This window comes from Oncorhynchus tshawytscha, linkage group LG06 (assembly GCF_018296145.1).
Source record: "Oncorhynchus tshawytscha isolate Ot180627B linkage group LG06, Otsh_v2.0, whole genome shotgun sequence".
Taxonomy (NCBI): domain Eukaryota; kingdom Metazoa; phylum Chordata; class Actinopteri; order Salmoniformes; family Salmonidae; genus Oncorhynchus; species Oncorhynchus tshawytscha.
Genome location: NC_056434.1, coordinates 40,478,410 through 40,493,555, shown reverse-complemented (window position 1 = coordinate 40,493,555; position 15,146 = coordinate 40,478,410). Strand labels below are relative to the sequence as shown.

The window sequence follows — 15,146 nt, the reverse complement described above, 5'->3', positions numbered from 1 at the left end:
TAGTATACTTGCAGGTAAGAGTAGCACCGTAAACAACTTGAAATTAGATTGAGTAGGCTAGGATTATGACAACCGAGGGTGTTTCAATTTGGGAAACGCCAAGTTATTGAACGTCTAATCGTGGCATGTAACGTCGCAGGGGCTGGCGCTGATATGTGGTCGCTGCGTTGTAGTGAGGTCAGCAAGATGCGGTGCTCACGGACCACAGATGGTGCTAGTTGGCGTAGGGAACATGCAGTTTGACAGCGGCAACTAGACAGGATGTTATGCAGATTCATCAACACACCGGGGATATGGGGTGCTTAATTGCTGTGAATGAATAGATGAACGACGTTGAAGTTTGATTGCCTGAAGGTTTATTTTGAGATTCTGTGCGTAGTTTCTTGCTCCTCTCTTGACCAAGTAGGCACTTGACTTGATCTGGTTGGATCCTTATGCACTCCAGCTTGATATCCTTGGAGCACGAAGGTTGTGAATATATGATGAAGTTTAAACCCAACCAGACGAGGATTTATGATGGCGAAGGTTTCAAGAGAAGAGCGGCATGTTTATGTTTCAAGAATGAAAAAGAGGACGAGGTATGGTTGGTCTAGGTGTTTAGTTTTCCGACCATTAACATTGTATAGATATTCACATGACTGACGCATCCCAACATATTTGCCTATTTTACCACGTTCTTTATTATCTTTCAGATAACGAAAACCTTCAGTAAACTTTCCATGTAAATATATTTTGTCTACCTCTGACAAATTCGTACGTGGCATTAATCATGGGATGTCATGGGAGGGAACTTTACAGGGTGGGTGGGTGGGTGTGTTCGGTCTGTTGATAAACAGTGTGTGTGCGCAAGAGAGAGAAAGTAAGAAATACAGGGAGGAAGAAAGGCAGTTATTGATTCATGGAAGTCCAGCTTAATGGGAATCAGCTATAAATGCACCAACATCTGACCTATAAAAGGATATGCTTATGAGAGCTCATGTACATCCTGGCAGTCGCTCTCTGACTCAGCCAGAAAGTGGCCATAACAACACTGGTCCGTTTGTCATCGCAGTCATGTAATTTCCAGTGATACAGAGAGAGGAATAATGCATGTTTTGATGCCTCTTACGTTTTATAGTTTTTTTCAACATCAAAGTTTCATTGACATGGATAAGCCGTGTTTTCTCGGGCCATAGTTTTAATAAACACATATACAAAAACAACTACCCCCAATTGGATGCAGAGTGAGAATTAGGCTACTGTATTTGGACATATAGTTTACCACCTTTTTGGACCTATAATCACGTTTCCATCCATTTCATGCAGATGAATTACCTGGCTCGTGAAAAAAACCCATCAGATTTGAAAATGCAATTGAAACCCATTTAACCTGTATTTTTTTCATTGGTATTTGGAAATTTAACTGTAAAAGTGCACATAAAAATAACTATGTTGTCATGCACAGCCTTTTATCAGCAAAAATTCAGTTTGATGGAAACATTTGATGGAATATGTGAATATTGCTTTATGCAGATTTTAGAATATTCGCATGAAAATCTCACAAATTGGATGGAAACCTAGCTATCAAAATCAAATAACATTTTATTGGTCACATACACATATTTAGTAGATGTTATTGCATGTGTAGCGAAATTATTGTGTTCCTAGCTCCAACAGTGCAGTAGTATTTACCTTCACAACAATACACACATCGAAAAGTTAAATAAAGGAATTAAGAAATATATAAATATTAGTACGAGCAATGTCGGAGTGGCATTGACTAAAATACAGTATATATGAAATGAGTAAAATGGTGTTTAACATTATCAACGTGACTAGTGTTCCATGTCTATGTACATAGGGCAGCAGCCTCTAAGAGTTGAGTAACCGGGTGGGAGCTGGCTAGTGATGGCTATATAACAGTCTGATGGCCTTGAGATAGAAGCTGTTGTTCTGTCTCTCGGTCCCAGCTTTGATGCACCTGTACTGACTTCGTCTTCTGGATGATAGCGGAGTGAACAGGCCGTGGCTGTCCTCAGACCGCACCACCCTCTGTAAAGCCCTGTGGTTGCGGGCAATGGAGTTACCGTACCAGGTGATGATACAGCCCGACAGATGCTCTCAATGGTGCATCTGTAAAAGTTTGAGGGTCTTCGAGGCCAAGCCAAATTTCTTCAGCCTCCTGAGGTTGAAGAGGCGCTGTTGCTCCGCCTTCACCACACTGTCTGTGTGGGAGGACAATTTCAGATTGTCAGTGATGTGTACGCCGAGGAACTTGACGTTTTTCACCTTCTCCACTGCTGTCCCATCGATGTGGATAGTGGCGAGATCCCTCTGCTGTCTCCTGAAATCCACAATCTGCTCCTTTGTTTTGTTGACGTTGAGGGAGAGTTTATATTCCTGGCACCGCTCCACCAGGGCCCTCACCTCCTTCCTGTAGGCTGTCTTGTCAATGTTGGCAATCAGGCCTACTACTTTTGTGTCATCTGCAAACTTGATGATTGAGTTGGAGGCGTGCGTGGCCACGCAGTCATGGGTGAACAGGGAGTGCATGTGGGGGCTGAGCAGGCACCCTTGTGGGGCCCCTGTGTTGAGGATCAGCATAGTGGAGGTGTTGTTTCCTACCTTCACCACCTGGCTGCAGCCATTCAGGAAGTCCAGGACCCAGTTACACAGGGCGGGGTTCAAAGCCAGGGCCCTGAGCTTAATGATGAGCTTGGAAGGTAGTATGGTGTTGAAGGCTGAGCTATAGTCAATGAACAGCATTCTTACATAGGTATTCCTCTTGTCCAGATGGGATAGGGCAGTGTGCAGTGTGATGGCGATTGCATCATCTCTGGATCTATTGGGGTGGTATGCAAATTGAATTGGGTCTAGGGTGTCAGGTAAGTTGGAGGTGATATGATCCTTAACTAGCCTTTCAAAGCACTTCATGATGACAGAAGTGAGTGCTACGGGGCGATAGTCATTTAGGTCAGTTACCTTTGCTTTCGTGGGTACGGGAACAATGGTGAACATCTTGAAGCAAGTGGGGACAGCAGACTGGGCTGGAGTGTCCGTAAACAGTTGGTCTGCGCATGATCTGAGGACGCGGCTAGGGCTGCGCTCTGGGCCAGCAGCCCTGCAAGGGTTAACACGCGTAAATGTCTTTCTAACGTCGGCAACAGAGAACGAGAGACCACAGTTCTTGAGAGCGGGCCGTTGTTATCCTCAAATTGGGCGAAGTAGGTGTTTAACTTGTCCAGGAGAAAGACGTCGATGTTCCCTTTGTAATCCTTGATTGTCTGTAGACCTTGCCACATACGTCTCGTGTGTGAGCTGTTGAATTGCGACTCCACTTTGTCTTTATACTGACGTTTTGCATGTTTGATTGCATAACGGAGGGAATAACTACACTGTTTGTATTCAACCATATTCCCAGTTACCTTGCCATGGTTTTGCACGAATGCTGCCATCTATCCACGGTTTTTGGTCTGGGTAGGTTTTAATAATCGCAGTGCGAACAACAACCCCTATACACTTCCTGATGAACTGAGTCTCCATCTATATGTCATTGTTATTCTCCCAGGCAACCTGGAACATATCCCAGTCCGTGTGATAAAAATAATCTTGAAGCATGGATTCTGATTGGTCAGACCAGCATTGAATAGACCTTAGCATGGGTACTTCCTATTTGAGTTTCTACCTATAGGAAGGGCGGAGCAGAATGGAGTCGTGTTCTGATTGGCCAAAGGGAGCGCAGGGGATGGCCTTGTAGCCATCCCGGAGGGATAGTAACAATGGTTGAGAGTTTTTGAAGTGCGATTACAACAAGCAATGTGTTTATAGAACTTCGATAGAGTTGTCCTCAAATTTGCTTTGTTAAAATCCCTAGCTACAATAAATGCAACCTCAGGATATGTGGTTTCCAGTTTGCACAATGTCCAGTGTAGTTCCTTGTGGGCCGTCGTGGTATCGGCTTGAGGGGGGATATACACAGCTGTGAGTGTAACCGAAAATAATTGTCTTGGGGGGTAATACGGTCAGCATTTGATTGTGAGGTGTTCTAGGTCGGGTGAACAAAATGACTTGAGTTCCTGTAAGTTATCACAATCACACCATGAGTAGTTAATCATGAAACATACACCTCTGCCTTTCTTCTTCCTGGAGAGTTTTTTATTCTGGAATGCACAGAGTACCCAGCTGGTTATGTGGATGGGGACAGAAAATCCGGAGAGAGCCATGATTGTGTGAAAAGTGGTGTTACAATCCCTGATGTCTCTGTGGATGGAGATCCTCGCCCTGAGCTACTTTATTGTCCAGAGACTGAACATTAGCAGGTAATATACTCGGAAGCAGTGGATGGGGTGCACGCCTCCTGAGTTGGATTAGACGTTCACTCCGAATAGCACTTTCCACCGGCGGCATCTTGGAGCAGCTTCTGGGATACTTTTTTAATTGCCTTGGGGGGTAGGAACAAAGGATCCAATTCCGGAAAGTCGTATTTCTGGTTGTAATGTTGGTGAGTTACCACTGCTCTGATATCCAAAAGATCTTTCCAGCTTTATGTAATAACACAAAAAACATTCTGGGCTAATAATGTAAGAAATAGCACACAACAAAACTAAATACTGCAAAGTTGCCTAGGAGCTAGCAGCAGCTATATTCAGTTTGACTTCCTTGTCTATCACTCACCTCTGTTTTCTCTTGCTCAACAGCATTCAATGTGTCCGGGTGGCTGGTAGCTAGCATGAAAAGAGGCATGAGGGAAGCCCTACAATATTATGTTTTCTTAAGTAGTGAGAACACTCGGAAGCAAGCAATGTTGAAAAGTAATCTTTAGACATGATGTACTTTGCTTCAATGTAGTTTTGCAGACAAAAATAAAACTGCGTTTAAAAAAGCCAAGTATTTGTGGGGTAACCTACACTGTAGGTAACCACATGTTGTTTTCCCAACAGGCGGGTGGGGCCGCGACATTCTATCTAATACCGACTGGGTCTATGCAGTAAAGGAGTCAATGAAACTCAGACATCCCATTGTCTAGATTGGCGCACATTCAACAAATCTGGTCTAACAAAGGCGATATTTGTCAAATCAATCATGATTTATGTATTGTAACAGGCCCACAATGTGCTTACTTAAGTCCGATTTTGATATAGTTGGCTGTTTTCACTGCATAACATGTGGAAGTTGTCCCTTTTCAAGTTTAGAAGAAGTGACTGCTAAATGCTAACTCAAGTTCGTATAAGCTGGTTAACATAGCAGGCATAGAGAAGTCGTTGATGGTAGTCAGTCATTTGTAACTGTAATGCAGTTTATTGTTAACGATGACATGAACGTGTGTTGGGGTTGACATCTATACAATCGTTATACTGATTTTTACCTCAAAATAGTATGAAATACACATACAAACAATAGCCTGAATATAGACTAATTTTGCTGCGGGGCAATGAGGAGACCCGGGATCTTTCCCTCACGGCCCCCCTCACGTTTTCAAGAACAATTCCATTGTTTTGGTCGAGTTCGAAGCCCTCTTTACAGCATTGCTAGTTATACTTAGCTTCCAGTTATACGCAGTGGCGTAGCACGCTACCCTGCAGCCCCAGCTGGGTATTGAAAATCATACCGTCAATTTTTTAAATAACCCCGTATAAATGGTATATCGCCCAAGCCTACTTTGGTCCATAACACACTTTTTATCCTCATCAATGTCATTTGCAAGAACTAAATATTCAAACCACTGTGTATATGATCTCCACTGCTCAATACTTTCACCAAACTGTTTGTTTATAACAATTCCAGACATTTTCCATTTGTCAATAGAGTCCTGATTGTCACTCACTTCAATATTGTCTTCAACCATGGCAATATTTTCCACAGCCACGTGATTCTCAAGTTGTTTTCCCGCTCCGATGTCCGTCTTAAATCCTTTTCTACCATCCATTACGATGCTAACTCACGTTCTCTTAGCTAGCTCAACTATGCACACTTGCCTCTTTTAGCAATACATTGTGCTAACATTAGCCTACTCAGCAAACAGGGGACATCTTGAGGACATTCGGCAACGTTATCCATTTTCTCCCTTGAGGGTTTTGGTGTGACATTATCCCACTGACATACTGAAAACGTTCTAAGAATGTTGCATGATGGTCCCAAGGGAACATTCTCTGGGGAACCTTTGTTTAGTTCCCTTTACATTCCCACTGAACGTTCTTGGGACGTTGTATTATAGTCACCTGGAGGTTTTGAGTAGTTCCCTGTTTATCCCGGGGACGTCCGCAAGGACGTTCTTGAGACGCTGTTTATGGTCCCCTGAACATTTTTGGGACATTATATCATGGTCCCCTGGAGGTTTTTGTGACGTGATGGTCCCAGGTGTCCCAAACCATTATAAGTAAAGTAATGAAATGGTATGAGGGTTGTATGGTAAACTGTTTGCTGTTCAGCTAAATTAGTGTAACAATCTTTAATCAGTGACAATATGATTACATTTGACATGATCACTTAGTACTGACTTTTCAATATGTCCCCACCTGGGATTTGAACTCACAACCTCTGGACTTTGTATTTTAATCTTTCTGCTATGCCACTAAGTCTGTAGAACTTCAGAAGTCACCTACACATTCATAACCTACAATACACCTCTGCTCTTAGCAAAAGAGTGCCATCTGCACTGCTATTTTAGCTATCAGTTAATATGACTATTCTCTCACTGATTTCATTTACTTATTTCAGCAATTTTGAGTTTGTTTTCAGTATATTTGTCTAATGTTATTGGGGAATTTTCTGTTTTAATGTTACTCCTGAATCACTGATATAATTCATTTTTAACAGAGCTGAGATTTACTTTGAAGTGCAAAGTGTAGGAACAGGCCATTGATACAGACATGGTGGCGTAGCAGGCAGATCGTAATGCCGTGAACTAAGAAGTTGTGAGTTGAAATCCTAGGTGAGGACATGGTAAATAATAACTACTGTATGAATAAACATACACAATGTAGTCATGTATGTCAAAGTGTGTCAAAAAGCACTGTTTTTGTGTGTGTCCCTAGCATTGCCAAAAGACAAAGTGCTGTGACTGGATCAGGGGTTCACGAATCAGAGCCTTGATGGGGTTGGCAACAGTAACAAGGGGTGATGTGTAATGAACCTATGGTGCTAGTGCCCTGGGTAAAACTTTTTTTGGGGGGGGGGTTCTTTGTGACCATCAGGGGACGTCCTCGGGACAAACCGGGCAATAGACAAAAACCTCCAGGGGTCCAAGACAACATCCCAAGAATGTTCAGGGGACCAAGAAAGTCCTAAAAACGTCCTCGGGGGCATCCCCCGGGACCAACAGGGAACTAGACAAAACCTCCAGCGAACCATGACACAACGCCCTGATGACTTTAGGTGACCATTTCATAATGACACATTTTTAAGAACAAAATAGTCACTGTAGATTCAGACTTATTCATCGCCCATCTTTTGTTAGGTCACGTGGACTTCATGACCACGTCTATATAACAATTCACTAATGATGATACACAAGGTGGACAGGAATTAGTCCAACCATTTATCTAGAACAGTAGTCACCCACCGGTCGATCGCATTCCTTGTCGATTGCCAAACATTTCTGTAAAAAACAACAACGATAAAGCCTTGCGTTCCTATTTTAATGTATTAGTCTCGCGCTGTTGGAGGTAGGTACCCTGATTTCAGCTGCCCTGCGTGCCAGGTAGGCGAAGTGTTCCCATTTTGAACCATTTCATGTGTCTGAAGGTACAAATTCTTCCTTTCCGGGGGCCCGGAGAGCAAGTAAAGTGCACTATAGGCCCAGCGCTGGCGAATCGGATGGCTCAGAATACCGTATCTGCAGTAACGTAGCAGGCATGAAAAAAAGCTAAAGCAAAGTTGAGATTTCAAAAGATTTAAAACCATGTCTAGAGAGACTGTCAACAAATACAGCAAAGAGCTGCTGTTTTCATGAGTGAGTTCATGTTTTTACTCAGCACTGTCAACACCTTTATAAGCCATGAAATGCTCATTCTTCCTACCACTCCCGATACAACCAGCAATGCAGCTGAATATTTTTTTTTTTTAAATGGTCCGAACAACAATGCATTGGCAGGGCAATTCAAGCAAATCCAATATGTGGTGTTAATGTATTGGGCCTATAGCCTACTGCACAAACCTCCATTGCTACAGTACTGTTTTTAATAAGTTAATGTTGAATAAGATTATTTTTTTTAAGTCATGTTAAAAAAAAAATCAGAGTGGCAGATCTCGGCATTTCTTGCATTTTGACTCAAAGTGATCTTGACTCAGAAAGGTTTGGTGACCACTGATCTAGAACGAGTTCTGTCTACAATATACAACACCCATGATTCTATGCGGCACAACCCCAATACACAACAGTCACCACCAGTGGCGTGTATTCATGGATGCCAAGGGACATGATATTTAGCAACACTGATTGGACTAAATAGTTGTTGGTATCTTTAAGTTGGTTTTCAGTATATTAAACTAAGCATTTATAGCCTTGTTGATTTGATGATGTTTAAATGTTTAAGTTGAAATGGTGCTGGAATAGCAGAGGCAGATCTCCTGTTGTCTTTGTGCTGACTTGGGGTAATGCCATGGTTCTAAATCAGTAGTTGTTTAGTAAACTGTCAAAACATTAACTTGCTTGACCATGCTGCAGGTGATAACTGTTTTTTACATGCAATATTTGCTTTGTGGACTTCACCGGACAGATGTTGCTCTCCGACTTTGTGATGAAACGAACATATGTGTAGTTGAATTTATTCAGCTACTGTGTGACTGTTGTCTTTTTGTTGTCACTGCCTCATTGTATATCACAGTGGTTTATGAACAAATGGGTTACAGAGCAAATGACGCAACAGGTTGTAATATGGCTATTTTACTGGCTTGGCTTAGCTTCAGTGATATTGCCCACACAACGCTACTGGTCACCACATGTATTAATGTGATTACTAACTATGCTGAGGCACCACAAAGTTAAAGGTCTCCTGTATGCAGTACACACACACACTGTTTCGGACTTAACATGGGACTGAAGTGGTAAGAGAGGGGGCATCTTGGATAATGACTGCTCTGCCTGGTGACAAGACTCCATCTCTCAGGCCTGCATGTGATTGTGAGAGCCAGGGGGGCGAGGGTTACACTATGTGCTAAACACCCTATCAGGTGCAATTTATAGAAACGCTGGGCAGGGGCAATAGCTATCCCCTATCTCAAAAATCACAAGAATGAGGATTGACCCCCACCATCTCAGATTGTTCTTAAGTCGTTTCTGTTGATAAAACAGATAAGATTAGCATTCCTGCAACATTTTGTTGAAATAGAATTTGATATCTGAGAAAATAAGCTAATAGATCACCCAAATTGCCCATTTTCTATTTAGAGGATTCATATATTTAATAAATATTGTACTTAACAGCCAATTTGGACCCAACCAATGAGTTATACATGAACACACACACACACACACACACACACACAAACACACACACCACGCCAATCCCACAACCAACAACAAGTGCATTTGGAAAGTATTCAGACCCCTTGACCTTTTCAACATTTTGTTACGTTACAGCCTTCTAAAATTGATTAAATTGTTTTTTCCCCCTCAATCTTCACCCAGTACCCCATAATGACAAAGCAGAAACAGGTTATCATTTTTTGCTCATTTATAAAAAATAAAAAAACTGAAATATTACATTTACATAAGTATTCAGACCATTTACTCAGTACTTTGTTGAAGCAACTTTGTCAGCGATTACTGCCTTGAGTCTTCTTGGGTATGACGCTACAAGCTTGGCACACCTGTATTTGGGGAGTTTCTCCACTTCTTCTCTGCAGATCCTCTCAAGCTCTGTCAGGTTGGATGGGGAGTGACGCTGCACAGCTATTTTCAGGTCTCTCCAGAGATGTTTGATCGGGTTCTGGCTGGGCCACTCAAGGACATTCAGAGATTTGTCCCAAAGCCACTCCTGCCATGTCTTGGCTGTGTACTTAGGGTCGTTGTTCTTTTGGAAGGTTGAACCTTCGCCCCAGTCGGAGGTCCTGAGTGCTCTGGAGTAGGTTTTCATCAAGAATCTCTCTGTACTTTGCGCCATTCATCTTTGCCTCGATCCTGACTAGTCTCCCAGTCCCTGCCGCTGAAAAACACCCCAGCAGCATGATGCTGCCAACACCATTCTTCACCGTAGGGATGGTGCCAGGTTTCCTCCAGACGTGACACTTGGCATTCAGACCAAAGAGTTCAATGTTGATTTCATCAGACCAAAGAATCTTGTTGTTCATGGTCAGAGTCCTTTAGGTGCCTTTTGACAATCTACAAGCGGGCTGTCATGTGCCTTTTACTGAGGAGTGTCTTCCATATGGCCACTCTACCATAAAGGAATGATTGGTGGAGTACTGCAGAGATGGTTGTCCTTCTGGAAGTTTCTCCCATCTCCACAGTGGAACTCTAGAGCTGTTTCAGAGTGACCATCGGGTTCTTGGTCACCTCTCTGACCAAGGCCCTTCTCCCCTGATTGCTTTGTTTGCAAATCATGTCCAATCAATTGAATTTACCACAGGTGGACTCCAATCAAGTTGTAGAAACATCTCAAGGATGATCAATGGAAACAGGATGCACCTGAGTTCAATTTTGAGTCTCATAGCAAAGGGTCCAAATACTTATGTAAATAAGGTATTTCTGTTTTAGTTTCTTATATACATTTGCAAAAATTCAGGGTTATTGTGTGTAGATTGCTGAGGATTTTCTTTTAATTTAAGCAACTTTAAAATAAGTCTAACGTAACAAAATGTGAAAAAGTCAAGGGGACGGAATACTTTCCAAAGGCACTGTAGTATCAGTTCTGTATGTTTGACAAGTAGTATGGCGCTGTGGCTCGGAGCATTGTTTCTTCATCCTGTTTAATATAGGGCTGTCATGAGTATCGCGACACTCTGAAGTACCATGGCTAGGAAGCCGATTTGAATTTCTTGAGGAAAACAGTCCTTATGTTATAAACAAAAAGCATTATGTTTTCACCTAGAGTCACAATTGTTTATTTTGCAAGCTGTAGCACCCACAATTTTGCATAAAGTTTTGTTGTGCTGTTTCTTTTTTTGAAAATCTGGTATCGTGGCGACACTAATGTGGAAAAAGTCAAGGGTTGTAAAATACCTTCTGAAGGCACTGTATACCAAGAACCCATTATTTAAATAAATAGGCGGTGTGGTTAAACAGTGTAACTAAAATACAATGTACAGTAGTAGAAATTTTAGAATGAGCGATGTCGGGAATACGGTATTTAAATGCACAGTGTGAAACGGGAGGGGTCCAGTGGTTCAATGTCTCTATAATGTGTGTGTTTGTGATTATAAGGATGTGTGTGAGTAAGTGTGCATCAACTCAAAAGTGTGCATCAAATCAAACAAATGTAGACCTTACCGTGAAATACTTACTTACAAGCCCTTAACCAACAGTGCAATTCAAGAAAGAGTTAAGAAAATACGGTGAGATGCTGATCAGTTTCCATACCAGGCGGTGATGCAACCTGTCAGGATGCTCTCGATGGTGCAGCTGTAGAACTTTTTGAATGTCTGGGGACCCATGCCAAATCTTTTCAGTCTCCTGATGGGGGAAAGGTGTTGTCGTGCCCTCTTAGCGACGGTCTTCACCTGCAAATTAATGGATTGCTGTCATGATTCTTCAAAAACAATCACCTAATAGCAAGAACAGCACCATCTAGTGTTCAGAACCTGGTAATACCAGGATGTAGGATGGACATAAACCCAACAACTTCAGTGATACATTTCTCTTTACAGGGTATGGACGAGGATGTATTACCACCCACACCCTATGTCCTGTCTTACTCATTGTTAGAAAAAAGTGTTTTGTCCAAATCGGATGTTAGGTACTATCATTAAAGAATATTATATGAATCCAATAAATTAAATGGCCAATTTGGGTGCAATCAATTAGCTTAATTTATCAGAGATGAAATTATATTTTCACAAAATAGTGTTTCTGGAATGCTTACCTTATCTGTTTCTAACTTTCAGAACAATCTGAGATGACGGATTTCATGGCTTGCTGAAATGACATGGAATGACCCCCCCAGATTCACTTTCCCACCTCTCCACTCTCTCACCTACACACAGTCTCACTCTCTCACCCATTCTTTCTCTCGTAAGCTATGGTACTCGTCTCTAGTAGGTTATATTGTCTTTGATTTGTGTTTCTCACACTCTGTGGTAGGCTATCCAGCCAGTCTGCATGCCTGCTTTACATTCCCTTCCCCAGTAAACTCTCCAGAGATGAGGCCAGAGGTCATATTCATTAGGCACCAAATGTAAGAAAACTGACTGAAACGGGGAGGGACTAATGTTGTCCAATGAGAAATGCTAATTTTTGTCTTCCCTACAAAAGGTTTTGCTACATTGTTCCCTCATGAATATGGCCCAGCAGACCAGGTGGACAGGAACAGTTCTGGGAACAGGCTCTAGACAAGAGGAGGAAGTTAGAGTTGTTGTTGGATCCAGACAACAGGATCCTCAGATTCCTTCCCCGAACTTAACTGAACTTAACCTTAGCTGAGACGTGTTTGCAAGTTGGCAGGGTGACAGAGTGCGTATATTACTCACAGAAATACAATGAAGAGGTGTGAACACAGGAAATCCCCCATCAGTGGCATAGATCTCCATTCTGTAAGAAATATCGGTCATACATGCATCTGAGGAGTCATTTTCATTCAGAGATGGGTACATTAGATTTGTAGCTTCCCGCATAGAATGGATTTTTCACTTCTTTAAAAAACAGACACAGCGACAGTTTGGTGTTAAATAATGGTGCATTGCATTTGATTATCAGGAGAAAAAAACAGTCCCAGCCACAATTTTTTGCATTAAAGAAGGCTATGATGAAAATCTATGCAATGAATTAAATTGAATCACTCTGCCAAGTTGAGCTGGTGTACCATTAGTAGGTAGCCTGGTTAAACCAGACTGAACGCTTCACTCACCATTGTTTCTGTTCAAGTGGAACAGCATGAAACATAGCAAAATCAGTGGATGCCAGGCTCATAAGTAGATGCAGTAATGTGAGCTTGTTTATGTTTTTCTCACCACTGAAACGTCTTGAAACGCCTTGTTTATGTTTTTCTCACCACTGAAACGCCCAGTGTGAGGGCCTTGTCAAGAAACGTCTTGACAAGGCCCTCACACTGGTATGTTGGATCAGGACTGGTCACTGGTCAGAGTTATTCAGCTGCTCTGCTAAACTGTTGTGGTTTTCATGCAGAAAGGCAACTGCTGATCCAGTGCTTTTGCAAAAACCTGTTTGGTTGTGAGTGCACCAGAGAGAGAGAGAGAGAGAGAGAGAGAGTGTGTTCTGCGCTGCGTTCATGTGAATTCTTGACAGAGTGTATGCTTTGGAGTTGGGTGTAGGAGTGCTGCTGCCATTGTTTCTACAAACATCTTGGGCTGTGTATTTAAACATAGTTACTGTGGGTGAGACTCCTCTTTCTGTGCCAATTCTCAAAGGTAGTGTTACACACCCTGTTGCATGATAAGTATTTACTTCAATAATCCCAGCCTATAAACAGTCACTCCTTGTGCTCTTTTGGGTTGTAATCTTAAAGTTGACCAATTCACAGTTTAATCTTTCCAATGTTCACTGGTTCTATTTTGGTTGCCCGATAACACCTAGAAATTCTGAGATTGCGGGTTATTCTATATAAGGGCAATTCTACAGTAACGGAATTGCGCTGAGACAAAAACCATTGATATTAAAGTTGAACAAATCATCCAACTATGTACAAGGCCTATCTAACATTTTTACCAAAACACTTTTATTGGAAGAACTGTGCAGATGCTAAGTACAGGAACAGAATTTTGTTAAAATCTCCTTTGTTTTTTTGTGTTGTTTTGAGGGTGCTCAACTCTAGTGGGCTTTACTGTGTACTGAACTCTATTGCACTGTACTTAACTATACTCTACTTTTCTTTACTGAACTGAAACAAACTAGTTGATAGGCCTACCTTTTACTTGTTACTTCCGTGAACTTTCATTATCCTCTCTCATGAGGCTGAGTGATTCGAAAATATCAAAGAAATATGGGGGTTTGGCAATGTTTCTTAAACTTACAGAAGGCAGAACAATTTCTCCAGAACTAAATATAAGGGCTGATGTTAGTTGGCAGGGGTCTTCAACATTATTCTGTTTTGATGTAGACTGAGTATTCCAAGCATTAGGAACACCTTCCTAATATTGAGTTGCACCACTGCCTTTTGCCCTCAGAACAGCCTCAATTCGTCTTAGAATGGACTCGAAAGTGTTCAAATCAAATCAAATGTATTTATATAGCCCTTCGTACATCAGCTGATATCTCAAAGTGCTGTACAGAAACCCAGCCTAAAACCCCAAACAGCAAGCAATGCAGGTGTAGAAGCACGGTGGCTAGGAAAAACTCCCTAGAAAGGCCAAAACCTAGGAAGAAACCTAGAGAGGAACCAGGCTATGTGGGGTGGCCAGTCCTCTTCTGGCTGTGCCGGGTGGAGATTATAACAGAACATGGCCAAGATGTTCAAATGTTCATAAATGACTAGCATGGTCGAATAATAATAAGGCAGAACAGTTGAAACTGGAGCAGCAGCACGGCCAGGTGGACTGGGGACAGCAAGGAGTCATCATGTCAGGTAGTCCTGGGGCATGGTCCTAGGGCTCAGGTCCTCCGAGAGAGAGAAAGACAGAGAGAAGGAAAGAATTAGAGAACGCACACTTAGATTCACACAGGACACCGAATAGGACAGGAGAAGTACTCCAGATATAACAAACTGACCCTAGCCCCCCGACACATAAACTACTGCAGCATAAATACTGGAGGCTGAGACAGGAGGGGTCAGGAGACACTGTGGCTCCATCCGAGGACACCCCCGGACAGGGCCAAACAGGAAGGATATAACCCCACCCACTTTACCAAAGCACAGCCCCCACACCACTAGAGGGATATCTTCAACCACCAACTTACCATCCTGAGACAAGGCTGAGTATAGCCCACAAAGATCTCCCCATGGCACAACCCAAGGGGGCGCCAACCCAGACAGGATGACCACATCAGTGAATCAACCCACTCAGGTGACGCACCCCTTCCAGGGACGGCATGAGAGAGCCCCAGTAAGCCAGTGACT

At 42.5% G+C, this 15,146-nt stretch overlaps 1 protein-coding gene across 1 annotated transcript in view; it reads left to right on the top strand.

Moving 5' to 3' along the window:
- The first annotated feature begins 189 nt into the window (after positions 1–189).
- Positions 190–15,146, top strand: part of LOC112232088 (diphosphoinositol polyphosphate phosphohydrolase 3-beta) — a 32,645-nt gene continuing 17,688 nt past the window's right edge. Inside the window, exon 1 of the mRNA XM_024398883.2 lies at positions 190–578. Within this exon, the coding sequence (XP_024254651.1) occupies positions 435–578 (144 nt within the window). The 5' untranslated portion in view covers positions 190–434. The remainder of the gene's footprint in view (positions 579–15,146) is intronic.